Source organism: Drosophila santomea, chromosome X (genome assembly GCF_016746245.2).
Source record: "Drosophila santomea strain STO CAGO 1482 chromosome X, Prin_Dsan_1.1, whole genome shotgun sequence".
In the NCBI taxonomy this organism is placed as follows: domain Eukaryota; kingdom Metazoa; phylum Arthropoda; class Insecta; order Diptera; family Drosophilidae; genus Drosophila; species Drosophila santomea.
The window spans coordinates 606,079-631,018 of NC_053021.2; the positions used below are offsets into that span (position 1 = coordinate 606,079).

Consider the following 24,940-nt stretch of genomic DNA (forward strand, 5'->3'; position numbering starts at 1 on the left):
TTTCGCTTCACTTCCCTGTTTACTTAAAAGGCCTAGAAAAGGGGCAATTATTTCTCGCAGTGAACCAAGCAGTGCCAGTAAATGCAGCGCCAATCGTGGATCCATCTACTAATTAATTGACTCTTTGTGTTCCTCTTATTCTGCCTTCCCATGCTGCCTCCGTCTCAGAGGCTTCATCTGAGTGGACGTCTGGGCCAGATGTCCGTATCCGTATCCAGCTAGATAGCTGGATTGGTCGGTCAGTCATCCGCGCCAGTCGCGCATCTCATCTCTGGCGGCGCTTTCGTTTCATTAAAAGCCTGTTTCAATTTTCTGCATTTTAGTGCCTGATGCACTTTGGCATATCGAGGGATAGAGGGATATGCTCCTCCCCGCTCCTCTCCCTTCGCTCCTCCCAGTTCTTTTTCTTTTCTTGTTTTTGAGCCATTTTTCCTGTGGCTCTGCGGTTCTGGCCGCCTTCCTTCGGCTTTGGCTTTTGGATTTGGGACCGGCTTTGTGGTCCGACAACATATATTTGCACTTTGTCCGTCCCATGACGGAGAAGCTCCGCTCCTCGTAGTCGGCTCTTCTGCCATCTTCAGTGCGCGATGCTTAACCCATGAGAGCCCAAGCATTAAGTGCTAAGTATTATTCCGCAGAAAATAAATATTATAACTTCGGCGCTTGAAATAGAATTCTTTCTCCCCGATGCGAATTTAAGCAATGCCTTCTTTTTTGGGCTTGGCCAGTTGTGGAACCATGGCATGCCATGGGTTAAAGTGGGGAACGAGAGTGCAGATAATTTTGACATTTAGTCCCTTATCTGCAGTTCGCGTCGCTTGAAAATGGAAATTCTGAGGATTTGCATCGCTGTGAGGTCGCTGCATTGGCACCCAGACGGGCGGCTGGCAATCGAAGGGGGATTCCTATTGAGGAATCCTCCGTAGCTCTTCATCTCCTCTTGGCGGGCAACAGCAGGCTCACATCTTTCGCCGACTGCGCCTGGTCCGCCTGGTCCGCCAGGATATGGCAAATTATCTCAGTCCAGAGAACGCCCTCGCTGAATCGCATCCTCGCAGAGGGCAGATCGAGTGCTTTGTCACTGCGTCGTGCCATCATTCCGCATTTCAGATCTGCGATTTTGATGTTTTGTTATCTGGCTTACAGCTCCTTCGACTTGAAATGCTGAGTGATTTGCGCACATCAACGAGACCCAATAGCCAAATGCACCGAATGAGCTTGGAAGAGGTGGGCACCAACACCAAGTACGTGTACTTGGTACTTGCCCACTTCTTTCGGCCGAAGATTTATTTGGCTGGCGTAACAGGAGACGTAGGTTAATCCCAAGTAGCTCCTCGGCAGGCACCCCGCCCCTCCCTTCGTTCGGTGAGTAACTTTAGATTGCTGTAGTCTGCAGTCTGAGCCGCGGTAATTCACACGAATGATTCCTGGCATTGTAATTATCGCATTACTCGTATGGCTTCTGCCGGGCGAAAACAAAGTGAAATGCGGCAAAACCAAAGAGTTGGCCAGCAGAGTGCCGCTGGGTGTCGCCGCGCGGATTGAATTGCAGGCGGGCGCCAGCCGCCCATTCTTCTTCTACCTGGCTGCACGGGAAGAAATCGATGTATATTTCGATTCATTTGGGAAATTGCACATTTGGCCTCTTATATCTGCAGTGATTTGGCCACAACTATATCCATTGCAAGCCCACTTACGTTTCTCCATCACTTTTTCTATGAACCCCTCCTCCCCGCGCTTCCCCTCCGCAAGTACCCGCAAGCTGAGCGACCGAGGAGATAAACAAAATAAATATTGACGCGCGTCCAATTCGCAAGAGAGAGCCAAAAGCAAGGCAAAAGCAAACAGCTCGGGAAGGAGCAGCGGAAAGGGGGGCAGGGGGAAGGGGGGACGAGCAGAGCAAACATCGTGACTTGGAGCGGCGGCGAAACATCAAGCACACTGAATAAAGTGCTCAAAACGTATTTAAAAGTACTAAGCACAAGTACCGCAGATTAATAAGCGCTTTTGAACTCGGCCGACCAGAAAACTAGTTAATGGAAGGAGCCAAAAGAGCCGATGGATATTCGCGTATCTGACGGATGCGCCTGTGTCTGGTGGGAGTTGGGTGGTGGGAGTGGAAGTGGAAGTGGGAGGTGACTCATGCGGACGACTTAGGCTCAACTAAGGATGGAGTAATGGGATATATACCCAGTGCACTGCACCCATTTCGGCTGACTTCCGACATCCGGATGGACGAACAAAGAGCACCCTATCGCCACCGCTGGACCAGCCAGTGGTGATCCTCCGCTCGGACAAACGGGGATCAGGCACTTAACAGAAACCCGCTTGAGCAGCTAACAAAAACATAGGGCCGCATGAGTGAATGGAATGAGTGGTGGTGGTGGGTAAACAAAGGAGGCTGCCTCGCCTTTCATTCGGCGGCGGGGGTGGGGGGAGGAAGGCCAAGTGCAAGTGCTTACATTAGCTATTATCCGCTCCATTCCCAATCCCATACCCATACCCATACCCATACCCATGCCCATACCCATACCCATCCCACTCGCGCTCCGTGCTCAGATCGATTTCTTTGATGATTTCCCAGCGTGCGCATCCAAGTTCAAACAACTGGCGGATCTCGAGCAACAGCCGCACAAAAACAAACAAGCAAACAAAGCGATCTCCGGTTCTGTCCCTCGATTCGGGGGTACTTACATGGGGGATTAGCTGCGACTACAATTGCGGGATTCGGGGAAGGGGGATCGGGGAAGAGGGAACGCTGAGTGGCTGTAGTGATGCCGTACTTGCGTGTGGTGTGCCCAGGAACACAGCTCCACATCCCGAAGAGGACCGTCCATCGCAACGTGCAAGAGTCTGCCAAAAGCTATTTGAGTCGAGTCATTCGCTCACGAACACATGGTAAAACACGTGTGTTCAATTAGATGCAGTGAATCAGAACAGGTGGACACTGTTACCTATCCGATCTAATGCTATCGATAGCACCCTGCACCCCCTCCCCCGCACAAGATGAAGGACCCGCTGCAAGCAACGATATTGGCAGCAACCCGTTTTGATCCGCGATTTTCTAAGCGGCTAAAGCAAAAGCAAAAGCAAAGGCAAAGGCAAAAAGCAGCAAAGAGGGGCGAAAGGAGGGGCGCGCGGGAGGGGCAAAGTCTTATCTGGCTGCCGGAAATCAAAGCACACATCAAAGAGCGCCGACGCCGCCGCCGACGTTTGCAACGTGTGGAGGTCCCGGTGTTCAATTGCATCCACCGTGCCCCCTCGTCCCCTCATCCACCCCCCTTCTGCGAGCAGCCCCCAACTCCCCAAGCCCCCGAACCCCGCTCCCGCAGTCATGCAGCTTTGTTTGATGTTGCTGATGCGGTTGGCCGACGTACCGATCGAGTTTCCCCGCCCTACACTCGCAGAAAAGGCTGCGGTTCAGCTGGACCTGAAAGATCCCAAGTGTGCAAGTGGCACTTCCAAGTGCGAAGCTAGATATTAGGCAAGCAACTTGGTAAATGCATTCAAAACATATAAATATCTGCAATTCTGCGGCTGCCCGCCCATGAACGCACATCGATACATTATCGTTCTATCGATAAGCATGCCGCTCCGCCTATCGAACACCGCGCACAGCGTTCGCCGATGTCGATGGTTCAGTTCGTTGAAAGCAGTCAAGAGAGGCGGTCGCGTTTCGCAGTTCTCGGAGCGGGTCCTTGTAAGCCGGAGAAATACGTAATCCACTGAGAGTCGAACTGCGATATAAACAACACAAACCATTTTTTTTACGTGCTCGCGAGTGACGTTTGCACAGAAAGGCCTGGAGTGGCCAACATGACCTCCTGAAAACTCCTCAACTCAGCAGCGAAATGAACGCCGCCCTGATCCTGATCCTGATCCTCATCCCGCTCCTGCACCTGACTTGGGTCCCGGCCACGACCGCGTCCAGCAGTGGCGGCCAGATTGGCCCGCTGGTCACGGGAGCAGGGCCAAATGGATTGCAGTGCCAGCCCATCGCCGTGTCCGCCTGCCAAGGCCTGGGCTACAACATGACCGCACTGCCCAACCTGGCAGGTCACACCAATCAGCTGGAGGCTGAGCTCCAGGTAAGCGGAGCCTCACGTCCACAGGCACGTCCCGGACCCTCGTGATCCCGATTCCGATCCCACGTTCTTGATAGCCCGCCTTTGGTGTGGCCCCAAAACCAAAAAACAAAAGCTCGAACGGCGGCTAAAAATAAAATGAGCAATGGCCAACATGCCGCGCAGGTAAATTGCTGGCCAGCTCCAGCTAAACATGCCAAACATCAGCCGGAATCCAATGAAAGTACTTTCAGGTGCCACACTTTCAACCGAACTGGTATTTGGTATTCGAGCACATATTTAATTAGTTATATTTGGGTTGCTGGCAGTCTTGGTTCAAGAACATCTTCGGCAGACCAGCAACGCTTTTGGCCAAGACTAAAACTAAATACCAGTAATTGCGCTAAATGAAAAGAGAGGCAACAGGCGGCGAAGAAAATGTTGTTCAAGAGTCCAAACTCTGCCAAACATTCGACATGGTGAGTGACGGGCTCGTGGAGCTGACTGCTGGAGGGCGGCAGCTCATCAAAGAGCTGCCTCAGCCTTCACTCAGGCTCTCGACGGCCCACACACCCTCTGTTTCTTCAGTCTTTTCAGTTTTGCTGTCGCAGCAGCGATGTTGGCAGATTACGTAAATAATAAACAAAACCGTTGCAAGGCATAGAAGTTATTTTGCGGGTATTTGGGGGTCTTTTTAAAATGTAGTTCGCACTCATAAGCCAAAGATACGAAACCGTGGTTGCCCCCCCTCGCACGCCCCCGCTGCTCCGACCGTACTTTCTGTATCTGCAAATGTATCTGTATCTGTATCTTTCGGGGCTTCATTTCCATTAGCAACGCTCTGGGAACAAGACGGGGCGGCAAAACAAGGAGAAGGTTCCTCGCCTCGAAAGTTGTTTGGATACAAGTGGAAGAGAGACGAGCAAACAACGAACGCAAACGAGCCATTATCACTGAAACAAGTCAAAGGGCGGCTCTTAATTGGCATTGGCGTTCAATGATGTCGTCTTTGAGTAACTGCTGCAATGCACCATCCACCAGAGTGAACCAGCTCTCAGGAAAAGCCTTTTGTAATTCCACGTCCGAGCTGCGACCCAAGCTACGAGGTCATCTCGCTCGCGCTGCGTAATTAGCCGTGAAAATGGGCCATGAAAATCGCCGCATCGCAGAGTGCGTGGAATGAGCGGTCGAGGAAAAGCCGGGGAAATGGGCAGGCCATTTAGTGGAAATCTCGAAGAACGGCAACAAAAGATGCCAGTGGTCTGGGGAGACCTGTGCGATTGTGCCGGCGATTCAAATGGACGAGAAGAAAGAGCTGCCGCCACACTGAGAGAAATTATTGTCGTAATGGCTTTGAACTTATTACTTTTTCACGGCACTGAAAGCGTTCACACCTTGTGGTAGTTGAGCACTGTGAGTACTGATCTGCCGGTAGCCTAACTTTTCTCGCCGTGTAGCCTAACGCATTATCGTCAGCTCGGCTTCGGTTTTATTTGGGCTCAGCTCAGATAGCGGCTGTATCTGTGTGCACAGTCAGATCCATTAACACCTTTACTCCGGAGCTCGGTTTCCTTTGAGCGTATCTGGCATTTCATGCCCATGCCCTCTTTTGGATGAAAACAGGCAAATGTCGATGGCGATACCGCTTTTCCTGTTGCTCCGATGGCGATGCCAAGTGCAGGCAGCTGAGCTGGACACTCGGCTTCTTTCCCGACCAATCTCTGTTTTTTGAGGGCCACTTTTCAGTTTTCCCCTACACATACATATTTATATTCAATCAACTCTGTTTTTGGCTGGGCTGCAGTGCCAGTTGCTTCTCCGGGCCACAGAAGCTACTTACTGACCACTCGCCGCTTTCCACTGATTTCTATCTGGCTGCAGTGCAGTTTTGAATATTTCCTCTTTGCTTTTGCCTCTGCCTTTGCTCTAGGTCTTGGTTTTTGTATCTTTGTATCTTTTTTGTATTTTTAAGGGACTCAGCGGTGCGAGTTGCCGCCTACTTTGTTTCATCGTGGCGCTGAAAAAGAGGAAAGTAAAAAGGCATTGTCCGATCTGGGAGTGGGTTTCCATGGTTTTCTCGGTTATCTTTGATTTCTGTTGAGATGTTCAGACGAGAGAAGGCAGCGAACGAATCGCGGCCAAAACTCAAGGGGCAATTAAGCAGCCATCCTGGAAATCTGAAGAAACTACAAACACACCAAACGATTCGATCAAAGCATCTGGAAGCCATATAAAACGCAGAAATCAAAGGAGATTCCTACGGCCATAAAAAGTACATACATATGTATATTGGGGCGTATTTACATTAAAGTGCTGCCGATCGCATTAAGCGAAATGAAAGGCAAAGGTGAAACACATTTGGGTATGGAAGTTTCCATCTGCGTACTGGGGCACTTGAGATGGGAAGTGTGTGTCCTAGATCCGAGATTCAATGTTTCGACTTCAGAAGGTGTTGAGGTGTTAGGCTGAAGTGGGAGCCTTACCTTTGCTTGATATACATAAATATGATTCTTATCAGTCGGCGATTGCAAGAGCACACATACACATGAAAGCACCGTAAAACGCCGGCCTGCCACGTGAAAAGAAATCCGAATCCGCCGGGGGGAAATAATGGTATTTTGGGTGCAAATAAAACAAGTCAGAGTCACAAGAAGAACACGCCGAGAAGTTCGGTTGTGGTTTCAATTCAATTCAATTCCCTCCGTGTCCAAGATCGAGGGTGTACTCCTCCTCAGTTTGTCAGTTTGTCAGTTTATCTTTTGTTAGTTGGGCGGCTTGTTTGTTTGTTTGTTTGTTTGTTTGCCTGTTTGCCTGTTTGTCCGTATGCCAGTACAGAACTCGGCTGTTTGGCGAGTGGGCGTTGCAATCAAGTGCCAACAAAGTGCTTGTCGAGCGATAATTACAAGTAAATTAATTGAGAGTGCGTCTCCATAGATAACCATCTTGCGACTGGCAGCATTGCCTCCACTGCGAACGGGAAAATATCTTCAATTTCGTTGATTTCATAATGTTAATTAATTAAATTTAACTGGAAGAAAGTGTGCCACATTCATAAAGCTCACTGCACTTTGTGGTGGGCTAAGACTTACCTCTCCCCCCATTGTTCACTGAAAAACTAAGCCGCCTTCTATGTAAAGTAATTGTCAATATTTGAGCAAGGAATTACCCGACCAGCGAGAGTTCTCCGCTGAAAAGCAAAGCAGAAACAAAACTTCCACAGAACTTCAACAAAACTTCAACAAGGCCGCAGCCCATAAGATGGCAGCTATAAAGCAGCAACAGCGATGGCGACAATAAAATTGTTTGATTTTCAAAATCAAAACCCATTAAGAATGCTCAGCCAGCAATCCCAGGTGGAAAGGGGCTCCAAAGGGGGCTTTTGATATAGGGGAACTCTGTGGTGCCCACAGGAATGCCGTAAAACGTACTTTTTATGACAATTGCCCATGGCTTATCGCTCGCAAAGGTCCGTATCAGCCATATACATATATTATATTTTTAGGCCGCATGACTTAACCTCAGGCAGGGCAAAGTACATATATCGAGCCGATACCGCGCTATCAATATCTAGCCGATATTAATTTGATTCAAGAAATTAGCCAAAGGGGCCATTTCGCCAACATCAATCGCAGTCCGTAAAACTCACTTGCCGGCAATGGCAACTGTGACCTTAGGCTAAGTTCACAAAGCTCACCAGCTATTTCCCACCGCTTTGCAAGTTAAATGGGCCACCGAGACCGCTTCAGAATCAAGAATCCAAGAATCCAAGAAGGCGGCTTGCGTGTCATCTAGCGTTTATCTCTTTATCTCGCAACTGTCATAATAGCTGGCATTATAAATTCCCGTTTCTTCTCTGTTCTTCCGATAAATAAAAGCACAACTAATGTGTTTGCATTTGTCTATCAGCTATCAGCTAGCAGCTCTTTTCTATCGGCTGGAAAAATCATAAAGTTGTGTTCAAAGAAAATAGGGAACCCACCGAGTTAATCCGCCGGACGTTTCTGATAAGAAAGGCAACCGCTTGCTACGTTCTCGTTCTTATCGCAACTCAGTCTGCAAGCGCCGTCGTTTACTGTAGTTGTTGCTATTTCAGCTACCTGGCTTACGTCCGCCAGAGCGAGATGGCACCGTGGAGGGAGCGGGACGGCAGAGCGCTCTGCTTTGTTTGCACTGTAATCAAGGCGAGGGGTGCAGGTGCAGGGTGAGGAGTCCATAGGGGCGGTATTGAAAGCGACTTAACGCCGATAATGTCACACAAAATGCGGAGAGCGGCTGCCATTGCTTTTGTTTTGTTTCTGCTCAGGGATCAGCGACTTTGAAGTCCCGCGAATGGCGCACAACTTATATACATATACATATATGTATATATAAATATGAAGATTACCTTAACGTTGATGGATGGATGTTGGAAGCATACATCCAAATACTTCTTTAGGTGACCGGTGTCCATGAGCTTGGACCTTTTGCTGGAGCTCCATTCCCATAATGATGGGCAGGGCAGTTGCAATGTTGGCGAAGGCAATTTGACAGGGCTGAAAAGCAGGAGAACGCCAGAAAAACATACAAAAATACGCACATGAAAAAACTGAAAACAATTAGTTCATTCCTTTGCAGCAGAGGCTGCTCGTTTTTTCTTATTTTCTGCTGTAAAAAATGCGGCAACGTTTTTCAAATGCCTTCCCAGCCACTCGGCGAATGGGAAGCGAAAGAGAGGAGCAGGAGGAGGAGTGATTTGGAGTTGGAGTTGGAGTTGGGGTTGGGGTTGAGGAACAGAAGAAGAAGGAGCAGCAGGCTGGCCATTCCAACTGGAATGTCGGAGTCACTGGGGAAGTCGTGGATGAGGTGGAGAGTACGATCTCGTATCCACACTATCTCATAAATATAGCAAGACACACACCTAAATAAAGAAAAGGCAGATAGTTGCAAAAATGTTAATAGTTGACTTTCGCTAGATACTGTATTAAATTGATACAAGCTAACATTTCCCAAATTAAATCCGAAATAAAGTTCTGTGAGGGTATAGGAGAAGTGCCATCGCAAAAAGCCTCGAAAGCAGGTTTGTGTCCTAAGTCTTTTGTTTCGCTATTGCGCAGCGCAGCAGGATGTTGGAGATGACGTTGCGATGTGGTGGTTTGTGGCGTGGTATTACTCACTGTTGCTGCTGCTGCTGTTGTTGCTGCTCCTCGTAATTACATGGCAATTAAGTTAATTGAACTGCGCGCCTGCGCACGTGTGAATTGACCCGACCGCTCTCCCCCTTCGCCGCCTTGATCTCTTTCTTCGAATCTGAATAATGGAGAAAGAAAGGGAATGGAATAGGAACTGCCGGCATCAGTTTGGTTGCAAGTTGCATGTGGAGTCGGCAAAGTGCAGCTTATTTCGGGTATCCCGCCTGACAAAATGTCAGATCAGCAGACGGCAGCGTATACATTACCTTCCCCAAAGCCCATACAATGCCACGGGCTGTCAGGTCTCCCGATCCCCAAACTCTGATGCCCTCCAGAGACCGTCGAAGTAGCTCCAGACGGGGACAGGACTGGCCAAACATGTGCCAATTGTATTGCCGACGTAGCCGCAGAACATCGCAGAGCCCCAGAGATCTGGGCCAGCTGAAGTGCCTTTGGGCCTTTGCGATCGCTGAGGCAGATTATCTAGCTTGGAAACGGATCGGCACAGCAGTAGTCAGCGACTTAAAGGCATTCCGTGCAGCAAATGCAGCGAGGATTAAGTTTATATATCGTACCATAAGCCCCTAAAAATAACTTTAAATATTATCTGAAAATATTAAATCGCTTTGAAAATCTTTTAAGATCTACCTCTGTGAATGCTTCGAGCAACTTCCATATCAAACCAAGCACTCATACCTTCAGTTCAGGCCAAAGACAGTAGTTAATGGTGTGCCTTTTGGTGTTCGGCGAATGACTCCGCATCTCGGCATCTCGGGATCTCAGCGTCCTCTGCCAATTGGCGAGGGGATCCTTCGGTGCATTCCGCTCGACGAAGTTTGCCTTTGAATGACAATCCTCGGCAGTCGAAATGTCAATTAATTGTGAGACGACAGCCGTACGTCGTCGGCATCGCTTGACAGTTGTGGCAGCGATCACGTTGAGGGGACTGAAAAGACGGCTAACACGGCTCGGCTTGCTACAATAACTCGACTCGATCCACATGTTTGGAATAAGGACAATCTAAGCTAGGGCTAATGAAGAGTGACAGATCTAAGGTATGCCTATCTGCATATGCCGCTGCTGATGGCACTGGGGAACATCAATAGTTTTGGGGTTTTGCCGCTCTTTGCACCGCGAATTAAGTCACCGATCTGAAGTTATGAATTATGAATTAGCGAAGTTTACTACTTTTTACAATTCACAGTTCCCTGCCCATTTTCCCGCGTTTATTGAACGTCGCCAACTGTGGTCACCGTTCGCTAATTGCAAACGCTTTCGTGGCGAATTAAATCAGTAGACTTTGAAGTTGTGCCGCCAGTGAGTCTGGCTGACAGTCGCCTCTGAACGCTCCCCCAACCTCGGGCATCTGGCAAACAGCTGTCAATTCGCATCAAGCCGCTCAAGACGGCAAAAAAAGAAGCCAAACGGCAGCTAAATCAAATAAAGTGTAAATCAAATAAGCAACGAAATGTATTAGAGCCCAGCTTCAGAAGTTCACCGAGCTCTTCAAGCTCCTTTTTACGTGAAAATTTTAATCAAACACAAATGCCTTAGGAAACAAATAAAACTTCTTATTCAGTCGCAAGACCCATTCCCTTTTTGATTCAGCGACTTGCCTCTAAGACGTGGCATATCCGCAACGAATGGACTGACCAAACTTGAATACAAGACGCCAAGTGGTGCGTCAAGAGGAGAGTTCACTGTTCAGCTGTCTGCTCAGCCATCAACTATCAACTATCAACTATCCATGAGTCTTTGCCGTGTGTGCGGCAAAGCGGCTTTTCAGCGGCATTTCGCAACACTTGTCACACTGACAGGCGGCAAATTGTTTGAGCCCCAATCCCCATGCAAGTCGAGAGCCAAAACTAGATGCATCTGGCAGATACAGATATCGCACACTCACCCGGGCGGGGGTTCCCCCAGAGGCGGCGGTCTTTAAAGGGAGTCGGATGGCTTGAGGGGCTCGGGCTAGAGATTTTCATGAAAGCAATCTGAATCTTTTCAGCTCTCTAGCTCGAAGACTGTCTTGTACCGCCAATACACCCAGAAAACAGCAAATTTCAAAAACCTCACATTTTAAACGGGGTTTCCTCCATAACTTGGCCAAAAACGGCGACAGAGCTGAAATGAATACCGTTTCGTACTGCCAATAAGCACAGCTAACTATCCCCATCACAAGTTAATTGATTTTCGAAAAAAAAATTTCGCATATTTTGTAAGGTAAATTTAACATCATCAAAAATTGCAAAAAATGTGAAAAGAATAGAATTTTTTTTTGAAAATTTTTCTGAAAACACAGTTTGATTAGAAATTTAATTACGAACTCGACGAGGTATGACATTCTTGTTTTGGACCACTATTTTTACTGCTATCGGAAAAAAATAGATTATTTTATAGCAAAAAACACAAAACTAAAATGTTGTCAAAAAACGCATATTTCAAAAGTTGTTTCCTGCATAACCTGACCAAAGGAGGTGGCACAGCTAAAAGGAAGGAAGTTTTGTACTGCCAACAAACATAGCCAACTATTCCCATCACAAGTTTTTCAGAAAAGTTTTAACTAAATAGTAATCCAAACAGAAGTTTGCCGTTCTGTTGCCTTTCAATTCAAAATGATTTTACTTCAATACCATAGCTCCTAATGCCGGCATTCCCTTCGAAAAAAACGCGTATTCAAGTCAAAGTCGGTCTGCTTTTATTTTTGCACCGCAATCATTAATCAAAATCGAACAATCATTACGTTTGCGTTTAGGTTGTGAGGTGTCAACTTGACCATTGTTGTTGCTGTTCTGTGCCTTGTAATTGAATTTTGAAAAGGGGCGGTATCAGGGGGTATCGAATTGTCTTTGGGACTGATAGACTGACGGACGGACTTCACTGAAAAAGTGTGAAACACGCTGCGAACGAAGCTAAAAGAGATACAGAGAAGAAACCGAAATGAAAGGAAATAGCCGCGAGTCGAAAGGCAGTAGGAAACTGAAGGGGAGGGGAAAGAAAAGCCCAAATTTACGTTTTACGTTTTACGTTTTTAAGTAAATTAATCTGCGGTTCATGTACAGCCGACTAAACACACGTATTTCTCAACTCTCTCAAAATCTGCTCCTAAACTCCAGTTCGCTCTAAGTGGTGATAACTAGAACATCATTGCGAAATAAATATTGCACCTGGATTTGTACCATCTAAAGTGTCAATTTAAGTAAAGACTTTTAACTGGCCTTATAAGCCCGATATCAAAATGAATTGGTAGTCTTCGTCGGGTGGTCGAGAACCGCGGCGAATCGCCAACATTTCGACGACTTTTGCGTCGCCGCAGAGAAACACCGAAAGTACACCGCGCAGCTCCAAAAAAGAGGAAAAGGCCCGGGGCGTTGCAGATTGCATTCGCTGCGCAGACTGGAGAGTCGAGGAGCTGGAATGGGGATGGGGATCATCGTGAGCAAGGGGGGTGAGAGGCCCTCTTGCGTTAATAATACATTTTAGTCACTTGGCCAGCTCTTAGGCACCTTGGTTCAACTGGCGTACTGGTACTTAGCCCACTTATGTTACTCCTACTTACTATGCTGCTCCTTCATTGTATCAAAATGAATACGAGTACGTTTTAGCTCACCTTGTCCACATCTTGGTGAATACAATTTGATGCACTTATCCCGAACTCGGCCCACTGTTCGTTCCCCACCTGTCTTGCCCACCTTACGTGGCCTGCACGTCCCTCTCACTCCCACTCGTGTGGCAAGGCAGGTCTATTAGGCTGATTGCCGCTTCGTTTTTGTTCTTGTTGGTTCGACTGGCCAAGAGTTTGGCCAAGAGGATGATTATGGCCAAGGCAAGGCGATGATGTGGTTCACTATCCGGCTGCACCATTAAATTATTATTGCGGGCAGCCATTTTCCAGAGAGCTGCAAAAGCCTAAAAAATTGTAAATCGCGTGTCTAATGCTCCATTCGAGATGCCCGCCGGTTCTTGGAGGCCGGTCTGTTCTTCTTTCAGTCCCTCCATCTCTCAGTCTCTCCATCTCTCGCTCTCTCCTCCTTTCCTTCCCACCTCTTCTCAGTTTTTTGGCCTAATGTGGCTTAATTATACAACAACAATATGGTTACTGTTTGGCAGCAAACAAAGAGCTCGGCGGACGGCCATCAAATCCTTGTCAGGAGTCCCAGTCCCCCATGATCGCTGATCGCTGATCGCTGATCGGTGAACGGTGAACGGTGGTCGGTGATGGGTATGCGAGACCTGAGTCTCTTTCCTGAGAAAAGACTGCTCGATAATTTGATGCAGCTTTTTTCCCTCCCGGTTTCCTCCTGACTTCTTCTTTCTTTTCCGTCTGCCCCATTTGTCTTGGTGTATTGGTGTCTTGGTGTCTTGGGGACCTGGTCCTTGTTTTTTCCTGCCGCGCTGACTTGTCTAAAATTCCACAAATTCATAAATGTTGATCCGTCTGGTTCGTCATCGTCATCAAAGTCGGCATTTCTCGTTGATAGACAATGGACGAAGCAAAAAGACGAAGGAGCGCTGTGTCAAGGGTCTCGACTTTAAGATACCCATTACTGGAAAGAGCGACATCCCTTTTGTAGCAAGCAGGCACACTACCGTAACATACACACAGTGATTGTACATACAGTCCTAGATATACATACTCTTAGTTTTAAGTACAATTTTACGCTAATGTTAAGATCGTGCTTACGGACACTACTTTGTGCGTCCCGTTCGCACGATCAGCAACTGACACACCAATACATACATGTAATAGGCTAAGAAGGAACGGAACGAAGAAATAAAGAACACTTCGTTTGTGACAAGAAGAGAGAACGGCCGCATTTGAATCGCCTCCTACACTTTATATTTAACATTGCGTGTAATGATTTACTAGGCGAACTAATAACTTTTTTGCGTAAGAAAACGTTAGGAATAAACATACCCTCACCTCTTCGGCTGCCTAGTTTTCCGATCGGTTGGAGTCGAGTTGGGAGGAGGAAACGTGGCTTCCTTTGAAGTTATTAGATTGCGTGGCTGGTAATTGACAATTAATTGCCGTCGACGACTGCAAATGGAAATGGAATGAGCTCGCAACTCGCAGCTCGCAACTGGGAAACTGGCGGCATTTTCGCCATGTGCCATGTGTGAAGTCTGACGCAAGTTTTCACACCAAACAAAGCGACTTGCGAGATTAGTAATGGAAAATAAACATGAAGAGACTCAAAGATCATGCGCACACAAAAATTACACTAGCAAGTGTGTGCGAAAAAACAAATCACTTCTTTTCCAAGCACTTGGCTCACTTAATTAGCAAAACAATGCTCTCCGCCGACTTGTTTTCCCGATCGGACGGCAAAAGCAGTGAGTGCAGAATCATGGCCATTACACGATCTAATTCGGCAATTTGGGCTAATTTAATACCAGGCATTAGGCGGCGTAAGCAAACTGCAGTTGTGTAATTTCGCAAATGGCAAACATTTGTTAGAATAGCAAATCGCAAATCGCAAAGCGCTCTTTGTTGCTCTTGTTGCTGCGTGTCGGCAAAGAACAAAGGAAGGCAGCGTTCCTATTGCACTTTCATTAGATAAAATTATAGACCCCGATACACGAGGGTGTGAACCGGAATGGGAATTACTGGGAATCGAACTTTTCCCCTGTTTACAGAAAACTGTTTGTATTGGCGAGAATCGTTAAGAGCTCCACAGAATGTTGATTTAATGTTGTTGCTCGAATGCTGGAATCACATTACTCATTATTATATTTCGCTCCCTCCATTGCAGATCGCCAAACTGGTGCCCCTCATAGAATCCGGTTGCTCGCGTCGCGCCCGCTTTCTGCTCTGCTCCTCGCTGTTTCCGCTCTGCACGCCGGATGTGCCACGCCCCGTTGCCGCCTGCAAGTTGCTGTGCGAGACCGTGAGAGGGGAGTGCATGGAGAACGCTCCGCCGGAGCTGATGGAGCTGTGGCCTTCGTTCCTCAACTGCGACGGCCTGCCGCAGCCGGAGAAGCACGAGCTGTGCATGCAGATTCCGCAGGAGGTGGCCGTGCCAGCCGGAGGTCCAAGTGGTCCGCCCGCCACCGGTTCACCCAGCCTCGAGGATCAGCCGCAGACGTACCGCTTCTGGAAGAGCGGGGCACCTCCTGCCTCTGGCCTGGGCGGCGTCCTGTGCCCGCAGAACTTCAGCGGCAGCCCCTTCAATCCGGAGGAGTGCGTGCCCCAGTGCCAGCGGGACGCCTTCCACACGAGCGCGCAGAAGAAGACGTCTGAGACCCTGATCCTGGGCCTCTCGGCCGTCTGCTTCGTGTTGACCCTGTTCGCCCTGGTGACCTTCTGGGCGGAGCCCACCAGGTTCGGCTACCCCGAGAGACCAGTGCTCTTCCTGTGCCTCTGCTACAACCTCTTCAGCGTGTGCTACCTGGAGCGGATTGTGTTCCACAACCAAGCAAGGATGCATGACGTCGAGGTGCAGGGGCGCCTGATGCGGCCGGGCTGCTTGCTAACGCCACCCTGCCTGGCCTCCTACATAACCACCTCCTACTTGAGCCTGTGTGCCGCCAGCTGGTGGCTGATCTTCGCCCTGTGCTTCTACCTCTCGTCCCACAAGAAGTGGTCCAGCGAGGCCTTGGAGAAGCGATCCGGGCTGTTCCACGTTCTGGCCTGGGTGCCGCCGCTGGCGCCTCCCATCGCCGCCCTGCTGCTGGAGAAGGTGCGTCCGAGTGAGCTGACTGGAATGTGCTACGCGCCGGGTTTCGTGGAGCTGCCTGCCCTGGTCCTACTCCTGCTGGGGCTGTACTTCACGCTGCGAGCCTCCAGGTCCCTGCTCTCGCTGCAGCAGCAGCTGCAACCCACCCTGGCCCACCACCGATTCGGGCAGATCCGGAAGCGCTTCGTGGTCTTCTCGCTGCTGTACTTCGCACCCACGACCGCCGGCGTGGTGGCGGCTCTTTGCGAGCGGTACGCGGACTCAGTGCCCAGCTGCTCCACCCCCGACGACTGCCTCTCACCCACGCCGATCAGTGCCTGGCCAGCGTTGGTCCGGATATTCTTCCAGCTGGTGGGCGGCACCTTGACGGGGTTGTGGGTGTGGTCGCGCAAGACCTGCGAGAGCTACAGAAACCGGCTGGGGGCCAGCGGCACACCCACCTCCTCCCTGATGAATCAAAGCAAGTCGGCCGGAGCGCTGCCCAAAAAGCACTTGTATACGAGTGGCAAGTCCATGCTGCCCACGGGGGGCATCACTCCTCTATATGCTGGCATCAGTTTTCACAATGTGCCCGTCTACAACCCCAACCAATCGAGAGTCTAGAATGAGGGGCTCTGGAAAAACCTCGAACCCTGCTACTGTACATACCACACACATCACATGTATAAGGCTTTGAGCCCTAGTTTGTACGCCTAGTTTGTACGCCTAGTTCGTAAGCCCGAAAAGGAGAAACTGAAATGTGTTAATAGCTTTATAGGTCGCGCTCCCCAATTGCCGAATTACCCATCACCTCTAGTTTTCATTAGTAGTTATCTAGCTAGTCCTAAGTCTGTAAATAGTAACAAGTTTTTTTCACACACTAAACACTGTAAGCTTGCGTAGTAGAATAATTGTAAATAAATTATTTGAATTCAAGACGAATGCTCTTCCAACTGGGCTCCAAATGCATTAGGACCCACAGCTGTCGTTCTCACGGCACAGGGCTCATCATCCAAGTGGGCTAATGATGCGAAAGTTGTCGCTGCAAAAAGCGAAGGGATGGTCGGCGGCATTCCGACGCTTAATTGCAACCAAATGGCTAAGTTACTTGTTGTTTGCTATTGTCTGCAATAGCAACCATGGCAATTAGAAGGGAAATGCCTAATGACAGAGCGAGAGAAATGCCCACCTAATCCTCCACCTGTGGCTGCGAGTTCTCTTCCGTGTTCTGCGGCTCAAGGCTTCTGTTTGCGATTCAAGTGCAACTCTAGAAACAGCACAAGTACAACTTCTGGCACAGGACACTTTCCCTGCTTTCTGGATATTTGGGCTTCGCCAGAACACGGACAATTGCCATCAGCCGAGGCACAATTAATTTGATTGAAGCCGCCACACCAACATGCATGTGGCCACCGCGACAACGGATCTATCCTACAAATTGCCAGCCGTCGTGGCAGGCAACAAGCCGAAACACGGCGGCAACATCGCCACAACAGCAACAGCACCAGCAACAACCACTGTGGTGCAGCAAGCGTGCAATTAACTCTGGTGCGCCAAGATCAAAGCGATTAAGGCGGCTCCGACTCGGTCTCGGTCTCGGTCTCGGCCAAGTTCCCAGACCCCAAACCCCAGACCACAGACCCCAGACGAGTGGACGGAGGCCAGGGCACTTGGAGCAGCGTAGAGCAGCGTAGAGCAGCGCAGGGAGGGGCACCCAAGAGGAATAGGGATAGAGACGAGGGGGGGCAGAAGCGATTCCAAGCCTGGTCTGGAGCTGTATCGTCATGTTCATACTCGCTCTTTCTGGGCGAGCAAATGATAGTGTGCGAATAAGCTTAGAGTCCCAGTCCAGAAAGATAGTGAACGAAATCCGATGGGTGACTTCGAGCCAGAAGGTGAAGAGGTGAGCTTAGACATGTAATATAATATTTGACATATTAGATATATTAGATATATTAGATATATTAGATATGTAGGTAATACTTGAGTCAATGTTTCATCTTGAAGTGTAGACCTCCACGGCCACAGATAGTTTCTCCACTTCCCGTTTAAAGTAAAAACATGGCATACTTTTGAGATCGTTTCTACGCCCTAGTACCACGAGTATCCAACAGATGCGCTGTGGATTCTACGCAAAGACTGGTAACAAAGACCGAGACGCGTCTGGGCCGAGATTTATCGATAGCCCGTGGCTGCAGCTCCCCGATAGCCTAAGCCCGCTTTGTTTGGCCAAAAGCACAGTCAAGTCAAGTTGCAGACCTGCAGACCGGTTTTGGCCAAGAAAGCAGTAGGAAGAACGAAGAAAGATCGAGTCGCTCGCGCAGAGAGAAAGTATGATCGCCTTGTTTTTGTTGACGTGTGCACCGCTCTAAGAAGTGTTCCATTTTTAACGGCTAAAAGTAGCGTACACTAGATCCATGGCAGCGAGTGTTGTCAAGGCGCCCAAGTGCCCCAGACGAGGGTCAGTCAAGGATGTGGCCCAAGGCGCACCTAGAACCGGGTCCGCGTCCAGCAAAGAGGCCAATTGGTAAGCGCGGCGAGATCAAAGCAAGAGAAATGTACTGAATCTCATCCCATTCCTACCAAAAACACAAACACACAACAGGAACTGGTGGCTGCTGCTGGCCACCGTCTTCCTGGTGACCTTCGCCACCCGCTTCTATAAGGTCACCGAACCGGATCACATATGGTAGGATGACCTCTTTCGAAAGTGGCTCGCGGAACTCACGGAACTCACGGATCTCACCTATCTCTTTTCCAGCTGGGATGAGACGCACTTCGGCAAGATGGGCAGTTGGTACATCAACAGGACCTTCTTCTTCGACGTCCATCCGCCGCTGGGCAAGGTGGGCTACTAAATATACAATACCTAAGCAAATGAGGCTTACAAATTTGAAATGTCTTCAAACAAACAGATGCTCATTGGCCTCTCTGGCTACTTGACGGGCTACAACGGAACGTTTCCCTTCGAGAAGCCAGGCGACAAGTACAACGAAACGCGGTACCAGGGCATGCGATACGTACGTGATTACAGTCCCCCAAGATAGGTGTCCACTGATTGCTCTCGCCCACAGTTCTGCACCACGCTGGGAGCCTTGATCATGCCCATGGGATTCGACACCGTCTACGACCTGACCCGCTCCCATGAAGCCGCCCTGCTCGCGGCTGCCTATCTGGTGTTCGGTGAGTGTAGCACTTATGTCCATGTCCATGTCTATGTCCATGTTCCGGCTAATTGCTCCGTTTAGATGTGGGTCTCTTGACGCTGAACCAGTACATCCTGCTGGACCCCATTCTGCTGTTCTTCATGATGGCCTCCGTGTGGGGCATGGTCAAGATTTCCAAGTCCACGGCCTCCGGAGGATCGTACGGCCTGCGCTGGTGGTTCTGGCTCTTCCTCACCGGCACCATGTTGTCCTGCACGATTAGCGTGAAGTTCGTGGGCCTGTTTGTGGTGCTGCTAGTCGGTCTGCACACGGCCACTGAGCTGTGGCTCATCCTCGGCGACTTGGGACAGCCCATTCTGGAGACCGCCAAGCAGTTGGCCTGCCGGGCCATCACCCTGATTGTCTGGCCCATTCTCCTCTACGTCCTGTTCTTCTACATCCACCTGAGTGTGCTCAACCGCAGCGGCAACGGAGATGGCTTCTACAGCTCGGCCTTTCAGTCGCGGCTGATCGGCAACTCGCTCTATAACGCCAGCATGCCCCGAGACGTGGCCTATGGATCGGTGGTGACCATCAAGAACCACAAGACGGGCGGAGGCTACCTGCACTCGCATTACCACCTGTATCCCAAGGGATCGGGCGCCAGGCAGCAGCAGGTCACAACTTACACGCACAAGGACGAGAACAACAGGTGGCAGATCAGGCCGCACAACAAGCAGAGTCTACCCAAGGGCAAGCCTCTGATCCTCCGGCACGGCGACATCGTCCGCCTGACCCACGTGGCCACCAAGAGGAATCTGCACTCCCACAACGAACCGGCGCCCATGACCAAGAAGCACTTGCAGGTCACCGGCTATGGCGAGGTGAGCACCAACCCTTTTACCTTTGAATTCACTTGGATAGGAAGAAAGCTCATGACGAACTTTAGTTGGGCGTAGGCGATGCCAACGACGCCTGGCGCGTCCTGATTGTGGGCGGCAAGGTCAACGAGACGGTCCACACGGTCACCTCCCGCCTCAAGTTCATCCACCTGCTGCAGAACTGCGCCCTGACCTCCAGTGGGAAGCAGCTGCCGAAGTGGGGCTTCGAGCAGCAGGAGGTGTCCTGCAATCCCAACGTGCGGGACAAGTACTCGCAGTGGAACGTCGAGGACAACGAGCACAAGTTGTGTAAGTAAACACTACCGAATATTCATTCCATCACCGCAGATATTCACCATGTTTCTTCAATCTCTGTACGAAATCCGAACAGTGACCAGTGTGAGCTTCAGCGTGTATGCCCCCGGCTTCTTCGCCCGCTTCCTCGAATCCCACGCCGTGATGCTGCAGGGCAACGCAGGACTCAAGCCCAAGGAGGGCGAGGTCACCAGCAGACCCTGGCAGTGGCCCATCAACTACAGGGTATGAGGATAACTAGCCGACGAAAGAGTAATGCATTTTCGGGTAGAAGAAGTAACACGTTCCTTTGCCTTCCAGGGCCAGTTCTTCTCCGGCAGCAGCTACCGCATCTACTTGCTGGGAAACCCCTTGATCTGGTGGAGCAACCTGGTCTTCCTGGCCCTCTTCGTCGCGGTTTTCCTCTTCAACGCCGTCGTGCAGCAAAGAAGAGCTGGCTTCGCACGATCTGCAGCCCAGGATCAACAAGTACTAGCTCCCGATTCGGAGACGGTGGCTCAGGGCGAGGAGAGCGAGCCCTCGACCACGGACGTCTGCAGTTGTTGTCTTCCGGCGGAGGAGAAGGTCCCAAAGGCCGTTCCCGGTGGCTCCCTGGAGGCACCCAACCCGGCGCAGTCCTTGCGGGCGGCCGCCTGGCTTTTCGTGGGCTGGGTGCTCCACTATCTGCCCTTCTGGGCGATGGGCAGGGTGCTCTACTTCCACCACTACTTCCCGGCCCTGATCTTCAACTCCTTGCTAACGGGTAAGCAGATGATTTAATAGTGGACGTGAGCCTAAAAGAATACTGCATCGTTTACAAATTGCAATTTGAACTACTTTCCCACAGGCGTCATGTTCAACTACATCATGAGGGTTCTGCCCAAGTGGATCCACCACGTCGTCTTGGGACTGGTGCTCTCGATCCTGGTCTACAGTTTTGCCGTCTTCTCGCCACTGGCCTATGGAATGAGTGGTCCCCTGGCCAACGAACCCAACTCCACAATGCACAATCTCAAGTGGCTTTCCACCTGGGAGTTCTAGTAATTGTAATCTGGCGCGGTTTTTGGGGCTTTCTCTTCACTTGCGACCATGTGTCCACGAATATGTCATCGAAGAAGACCTCCAGAACATAACTCCAGTGCGTCTTTGTGAAAATGAAAACCCCAAATAGGCAATTTTTTATTTTTATGAGTAGATATAATGCTTAATTTATAGAATGCGCTTAACTCTACGTACTGTTTACAAACAAAAACAAAAAAAAACCATTGGTAAAAGTAGCAAAATTCGCGATTAGCCTAAGGATTAAGGGATCTGGGGATCCGTGGGGATCGGTCCCATGATCCCACGCCACAAATCAATCGAATATGCCCAGCTCGTCGAAGCGGCGCAGGGCGTAGCGCAAGGTGTCCGTGGTGCGGGGATTGGAGGAGAACATCAGCTGGACCTTCTTCTTGGCGAAGTCCTGGTCCGACAGCGCCTCGATGCTGATATCGAACGAGTCCTCCTTCTTCATGGTCACCATCGGCAGGAAGGCGTAGGACGAGAAGAAGCCGTACAGCTCCCTGGCCCGGATCTCCTGCTGAATGTCCGCGTAGCTGGGCACGAACGCCGAGTGCATCCGCTCCAGGCTGTCCCTCAGGGAGGCGTAGTAGGTCTGGATGAGGAACTCGCGCCGGTGGATCAGCACGTCCAGCTGGACGCTGCTGTTTAGGAAGAAGTTGATGTCGCAGCCAGGGCTGCCGAAGAAGCTGTTTTGGAAGTCCACCTGGAATGGCATATATCGCATACCACAATTAGTGTCCGGAATAGTAAGAGATTCAAGTGGAGTCGGGGCACTCACGAAGATGGCATCGATGGGCTGCGTGGGCTGCTCGTCGTCGTATTTGTACATGAAGTTGTTCACCCACAGGTCGCCGTGGTTCAGCACAGTGATCTCTCCGGGCAACGGCCGCCCGGTGGTCACCAGGTTCTCCTTGATGTTGTCGCAGTGGTGGTGCAGCTTCTCGGCCAGCAACTCGTATCCGGGCCACTTCGAGACGACGCTGGCCAAAGTCCGGCACTGGAGCGTCATGAAGTTGATGAACCGCTCGTTGGTGCGGATGTAGTTCTCGTCCAGCATTCCGGTGGTGAAGTGCTCGCGGACACTGGGTTCCTGCAACGAGTCCAACCCAGTAAAATAAACATGAAAGCAAAGAACTGAGAAATTCCTGCCCACTTCACCCATTTCTGATTTTGACTTGACATTTGCTTTAGGATGGCAAAGAGAGAGTGAAAACGTTTGCTTATTAAATACGGTCTTATTTACTGCGAATCTATCTACAAAGTACGAAATGAGTGCTGTTAGTCAGCATCATATGTCTATTCGTTGTGTGTGCACTTCAAAGGCCCACTGTGAATCTGTAACTAATCATTTAGTTGACTGCATTTGACGCAATCACTTGATCAGCAAAAATCCCATTGATAGGCAACTTGGTTTTTGTATATTAGGTAACGCCCATTAACAATTCTGTAGTGAAATGAAAATCGCATGCGTTGTGGGTGATAATCATAGCAGATTATCATAGCAGATTATCATGGCTGATTATCATAGGGAAAGGAACAACATTCATCCTTTATACTGGCACCTCACTTTAAAATAGTGAATCTACTCCCACAGAAGTACGTTTTGGGATTCAAGCTCCCAATGGAGCACTCACCTTCTCGGCCAGCACCATGGAGCTGGCGTGGAACTTGCCCAGCTTCTTGAGGATGACCACGCAGTGCTCCTCGTTGAGCCCGCTCTGCCGGCTGGCCAACTTGTAGCCGTACTGGGTGAGGTCGTCGAAGACGATCGTCTGGATGGGCTCGCGGGTTGTGTAGAGGCACTTGGCTCCGAACTTGGAGCCGTCGCCGATCAAGACCTCCAGTTTGCCGAGGACGTCGAAGTAGAAGATCTTCTCGCGCAGATACACGGCCAGCTCCTCGAGGAACTGGGTGGCCGGCGTGATGGCAATGCTCTTGACGATCAGGGCCAGCTCCTCGTCCAGCTGCCGTTTGCTGCTGCGGTAGAGGGCCTTGGCCCTGTAGATCTTGCTGCAGTAGTTCTCACCGCCGCCACCACTCGACTCGGAGAAGATGATCTTCTTGATGTCCACCCGCATGTCCCGAAGTCCGTCCTCCAGCGCCGCCTTGAAGAAGTCCTCGTTGAGGTACTTGGGGGGCTCGTGGCCCAGGCGCTTCTGCTTGTCGTCCAGCTTCATCTATCCAGCTGTCCTTTCTGGCTGCGAAGTAATACCACGGATTTCTCTGGACTTCAGGGCTTTCTCTGGGGTCACCTGCTTCGCCGGTTTCTTCGACTGGGAAACTGCCGCCCCGCCGGCGCACTTATATATATTAAGCTCTTATCAGCAACAGGTGCTGTCCGCGGCGCAGTCGGCTGCGACCGCACCGATATTTGTCGCCACCCCATATCTCTATCTATCGACGGTACATAGTATAGGCCGAGTGCTCCGCAGATGCAGTTCCAATGGGGGTGGGAGGCTCCAGACTCAGTTTGCTCAAAGTGGGAAGAACCTACTCCATAGTTGTACTCCCAGGCTTAGTGCAACAGCTTTTAGTGGCTGTGTGCTGGCTTGAATTGGAATCCAAAGAATCTCTCTTATCCCTTTGGCCACACAGCCTCTGGCCTCGTCGTCCCACCAGATCCCATGCCGATCCGAGAACCTCTCGGACTCTCGATTCTGAAATGCTGTACACATCGGCATCGCCGGGGCGAGCGACGTGGTCGGCATACCTTAAATCCGTATGCAATATATGTAGCTACATCTGCGCACCTAGTCGACGATAAACACGGCCAGTACTGCACATTCCTCAAAGCGAGGGACCACATTGAGATTAACAGATTTCGGGCCTTGGGTACTTCACCAAACACAAAGATCTAGGTCTGAGTACACTGCTAAACTCGAAACCTGAGAAACCCGAGAATCCCGAGAAACTCGGAGAGTTTCGGCTTTCTGTGTAGGCGACAGTTGGGGGAGACAGTTGATGATCGGTGCACCTGACGCGGTGCATCCGTGGAATGCCAACTATAAACCATAGAGATTGCACCGCTCAGCACGTGTTTGAATGCAAATCTGGTCGGGGAGTGCTAATCGAATGTAATTGCAATTAATTACCGGGTGCGGCAATATTCGTAGCGCCCGTAATCCAAAAAGTATGCTACCCCAGGCGAAACTCGTAATCGTATGACTAGCATGGGCATGCTAACTACGATTGCTCAACTGCGACTCAGGAATATAAGCCAAAGTCTGTAGAAACCCAGATCGCTGATTCCGGCGAAAGACCCTGACCAATCGCCTTAGGATGTGATTTATCATTAGATGGCACGTTCTTGAAAACAAACGTGGAGGCAGAGCAATGTCTTTGTTCTGACTTGCCGCTCATCAGCATTTGCAGCGATGCATATAGACATTGCGTCATGTTCTGTGGCCAAACTGCTTGGATTGGATCTTGAGACGCATGATCCGATCCGAGCTTGCGACTTCCAAGTCAGTCGGGGTGAGTCAGGGATCGAAACTATAAGTGCGACGGAGGACTGAACTTGACAACAAGTCCAACAATGGAACTGAAAAACCCATCATATATAACCTTTAATCGCGTCTGGGCGCCGTCTATTTAGTTCACCATGCGTCTGCCTGAACTACTTGGACATCGCCCTTGACCCCAGAATCAGAAAATTCAGAATTCGCCAGC

General features: G+C 50.1%; 3 protein-coding genes and 1 long non-coding RNA gene across 7 annotated transcripts; 2 read left to right on the plus strand and 2 right to left on the minus strand.

Moving 5' to 3' along the window:
* Positions 1-3,631: 3,631 nt before the first annotated feature.
* On the plus strand, positions 3,632-16,824 carry LOC120456015 (frizzled-3). The gene is made up of 2 exons (XM_039642578.1): positions 3,632-4,088; positions 14,986-16,824. The coding sequence occupies exons 1-2, from the start codon at positions 3,852-3,854 to the stop codon at positions 16,510-16,512; spliced, it is 1,764 nt and encodes a 587-aa protein (XP_039498512.1). The 5' UTR covers positions 3,632-3,851; the 3' UTR covers positions 16,513-16,824.
* LOC120456016 lies at positions 8,360-14,058 on the minus strand. Of its 3 annotated transcripts, XR_005616794.1 has the most exons (4): positions 12,840-14,058; positions 9,881-10,383; positions 9,499-9,826; positions 8,368-9,350 (listed from the first exon to the last, which is right to left on the minus strand). It is a non-coding gene; the product is annotated as an uncharacterized LOC120456016 (long non-coding RNA). The 3 variants fall into 3 exon arrangements; XR_005616793.1 differs by having other exon boundaries at positions 8,360-9,350; positions 9,499-9,816; positions 9,881-14,058; XR_005616792.1 differs by having other exon boundaries at positions 8,360-9,350; positions 9,881-14,058.
* A 1,259-nt stretch (positions 16,825-18,083) lies between the features above and the next one.
* Positions 18,084-21,254, plus strand: LOC120456296 (protein O-mannosyl-transferase 2). Of its 2 annotated transcripts, XM_039643044.2 has the most exons (11): positions 18,084-18,219; positions 18,289-18,415; positions 18,494-18,577; positions 18,650-18,734; positions 18,804-18,908; positions 18,963-19,071; positions 19,137-19,918; positions 19,984-20,224; positions 20,307-20,455; positions 20,531-20,972; positions 21,057-21,254. In XM_039643044.2, the coding sequence occupies exons 2-11, from the start codon at positions 18,306-18,308 to the stop codon at positions 21,248-21,250; spliced, it is 2,301 nt and encodes a 766-aa protein (XP_039498978.1). In that variant the 5' UTR covers positions 18,084-18,219; positions 18,289-18,305; the 3' UTR covers positions 21,251-21,254. The 2 variants fall into 2 exon arrangements, with proteins under 2 accessions (XP_039498978.1, XP_039498977.1); XM_039643043.2 differs by having other exon boundaries at positions 18,117-18,415.
* Positions 21,255-21,354: 100 nt separating this feature from the next.
* LOC120456297 lies at positions 21,355-23,552 on the minus strand. The gene is made up of 3 exons (XM_039643045.2): positions 22,906-23,552; positions 22,050-22,361; positions 21,355-21,974 (listed from the first exon to the last, which is right to left on the minus strand). The coding sequence occupies exons 1-3, from the start codon at positions 23,446-23,448 to the stop codon at positions 21,564-21,566; spliced, it is 1,266 nt and encodes a 421-aa protein (XP_039498979.1). The 5' UTR covers positions 23,449-23,552; the 3' UTR covers positions 21,355-21,563.
* Between the last annotated feature and the right edge of the window lie 1,388 nt (positions 23,553-24,940).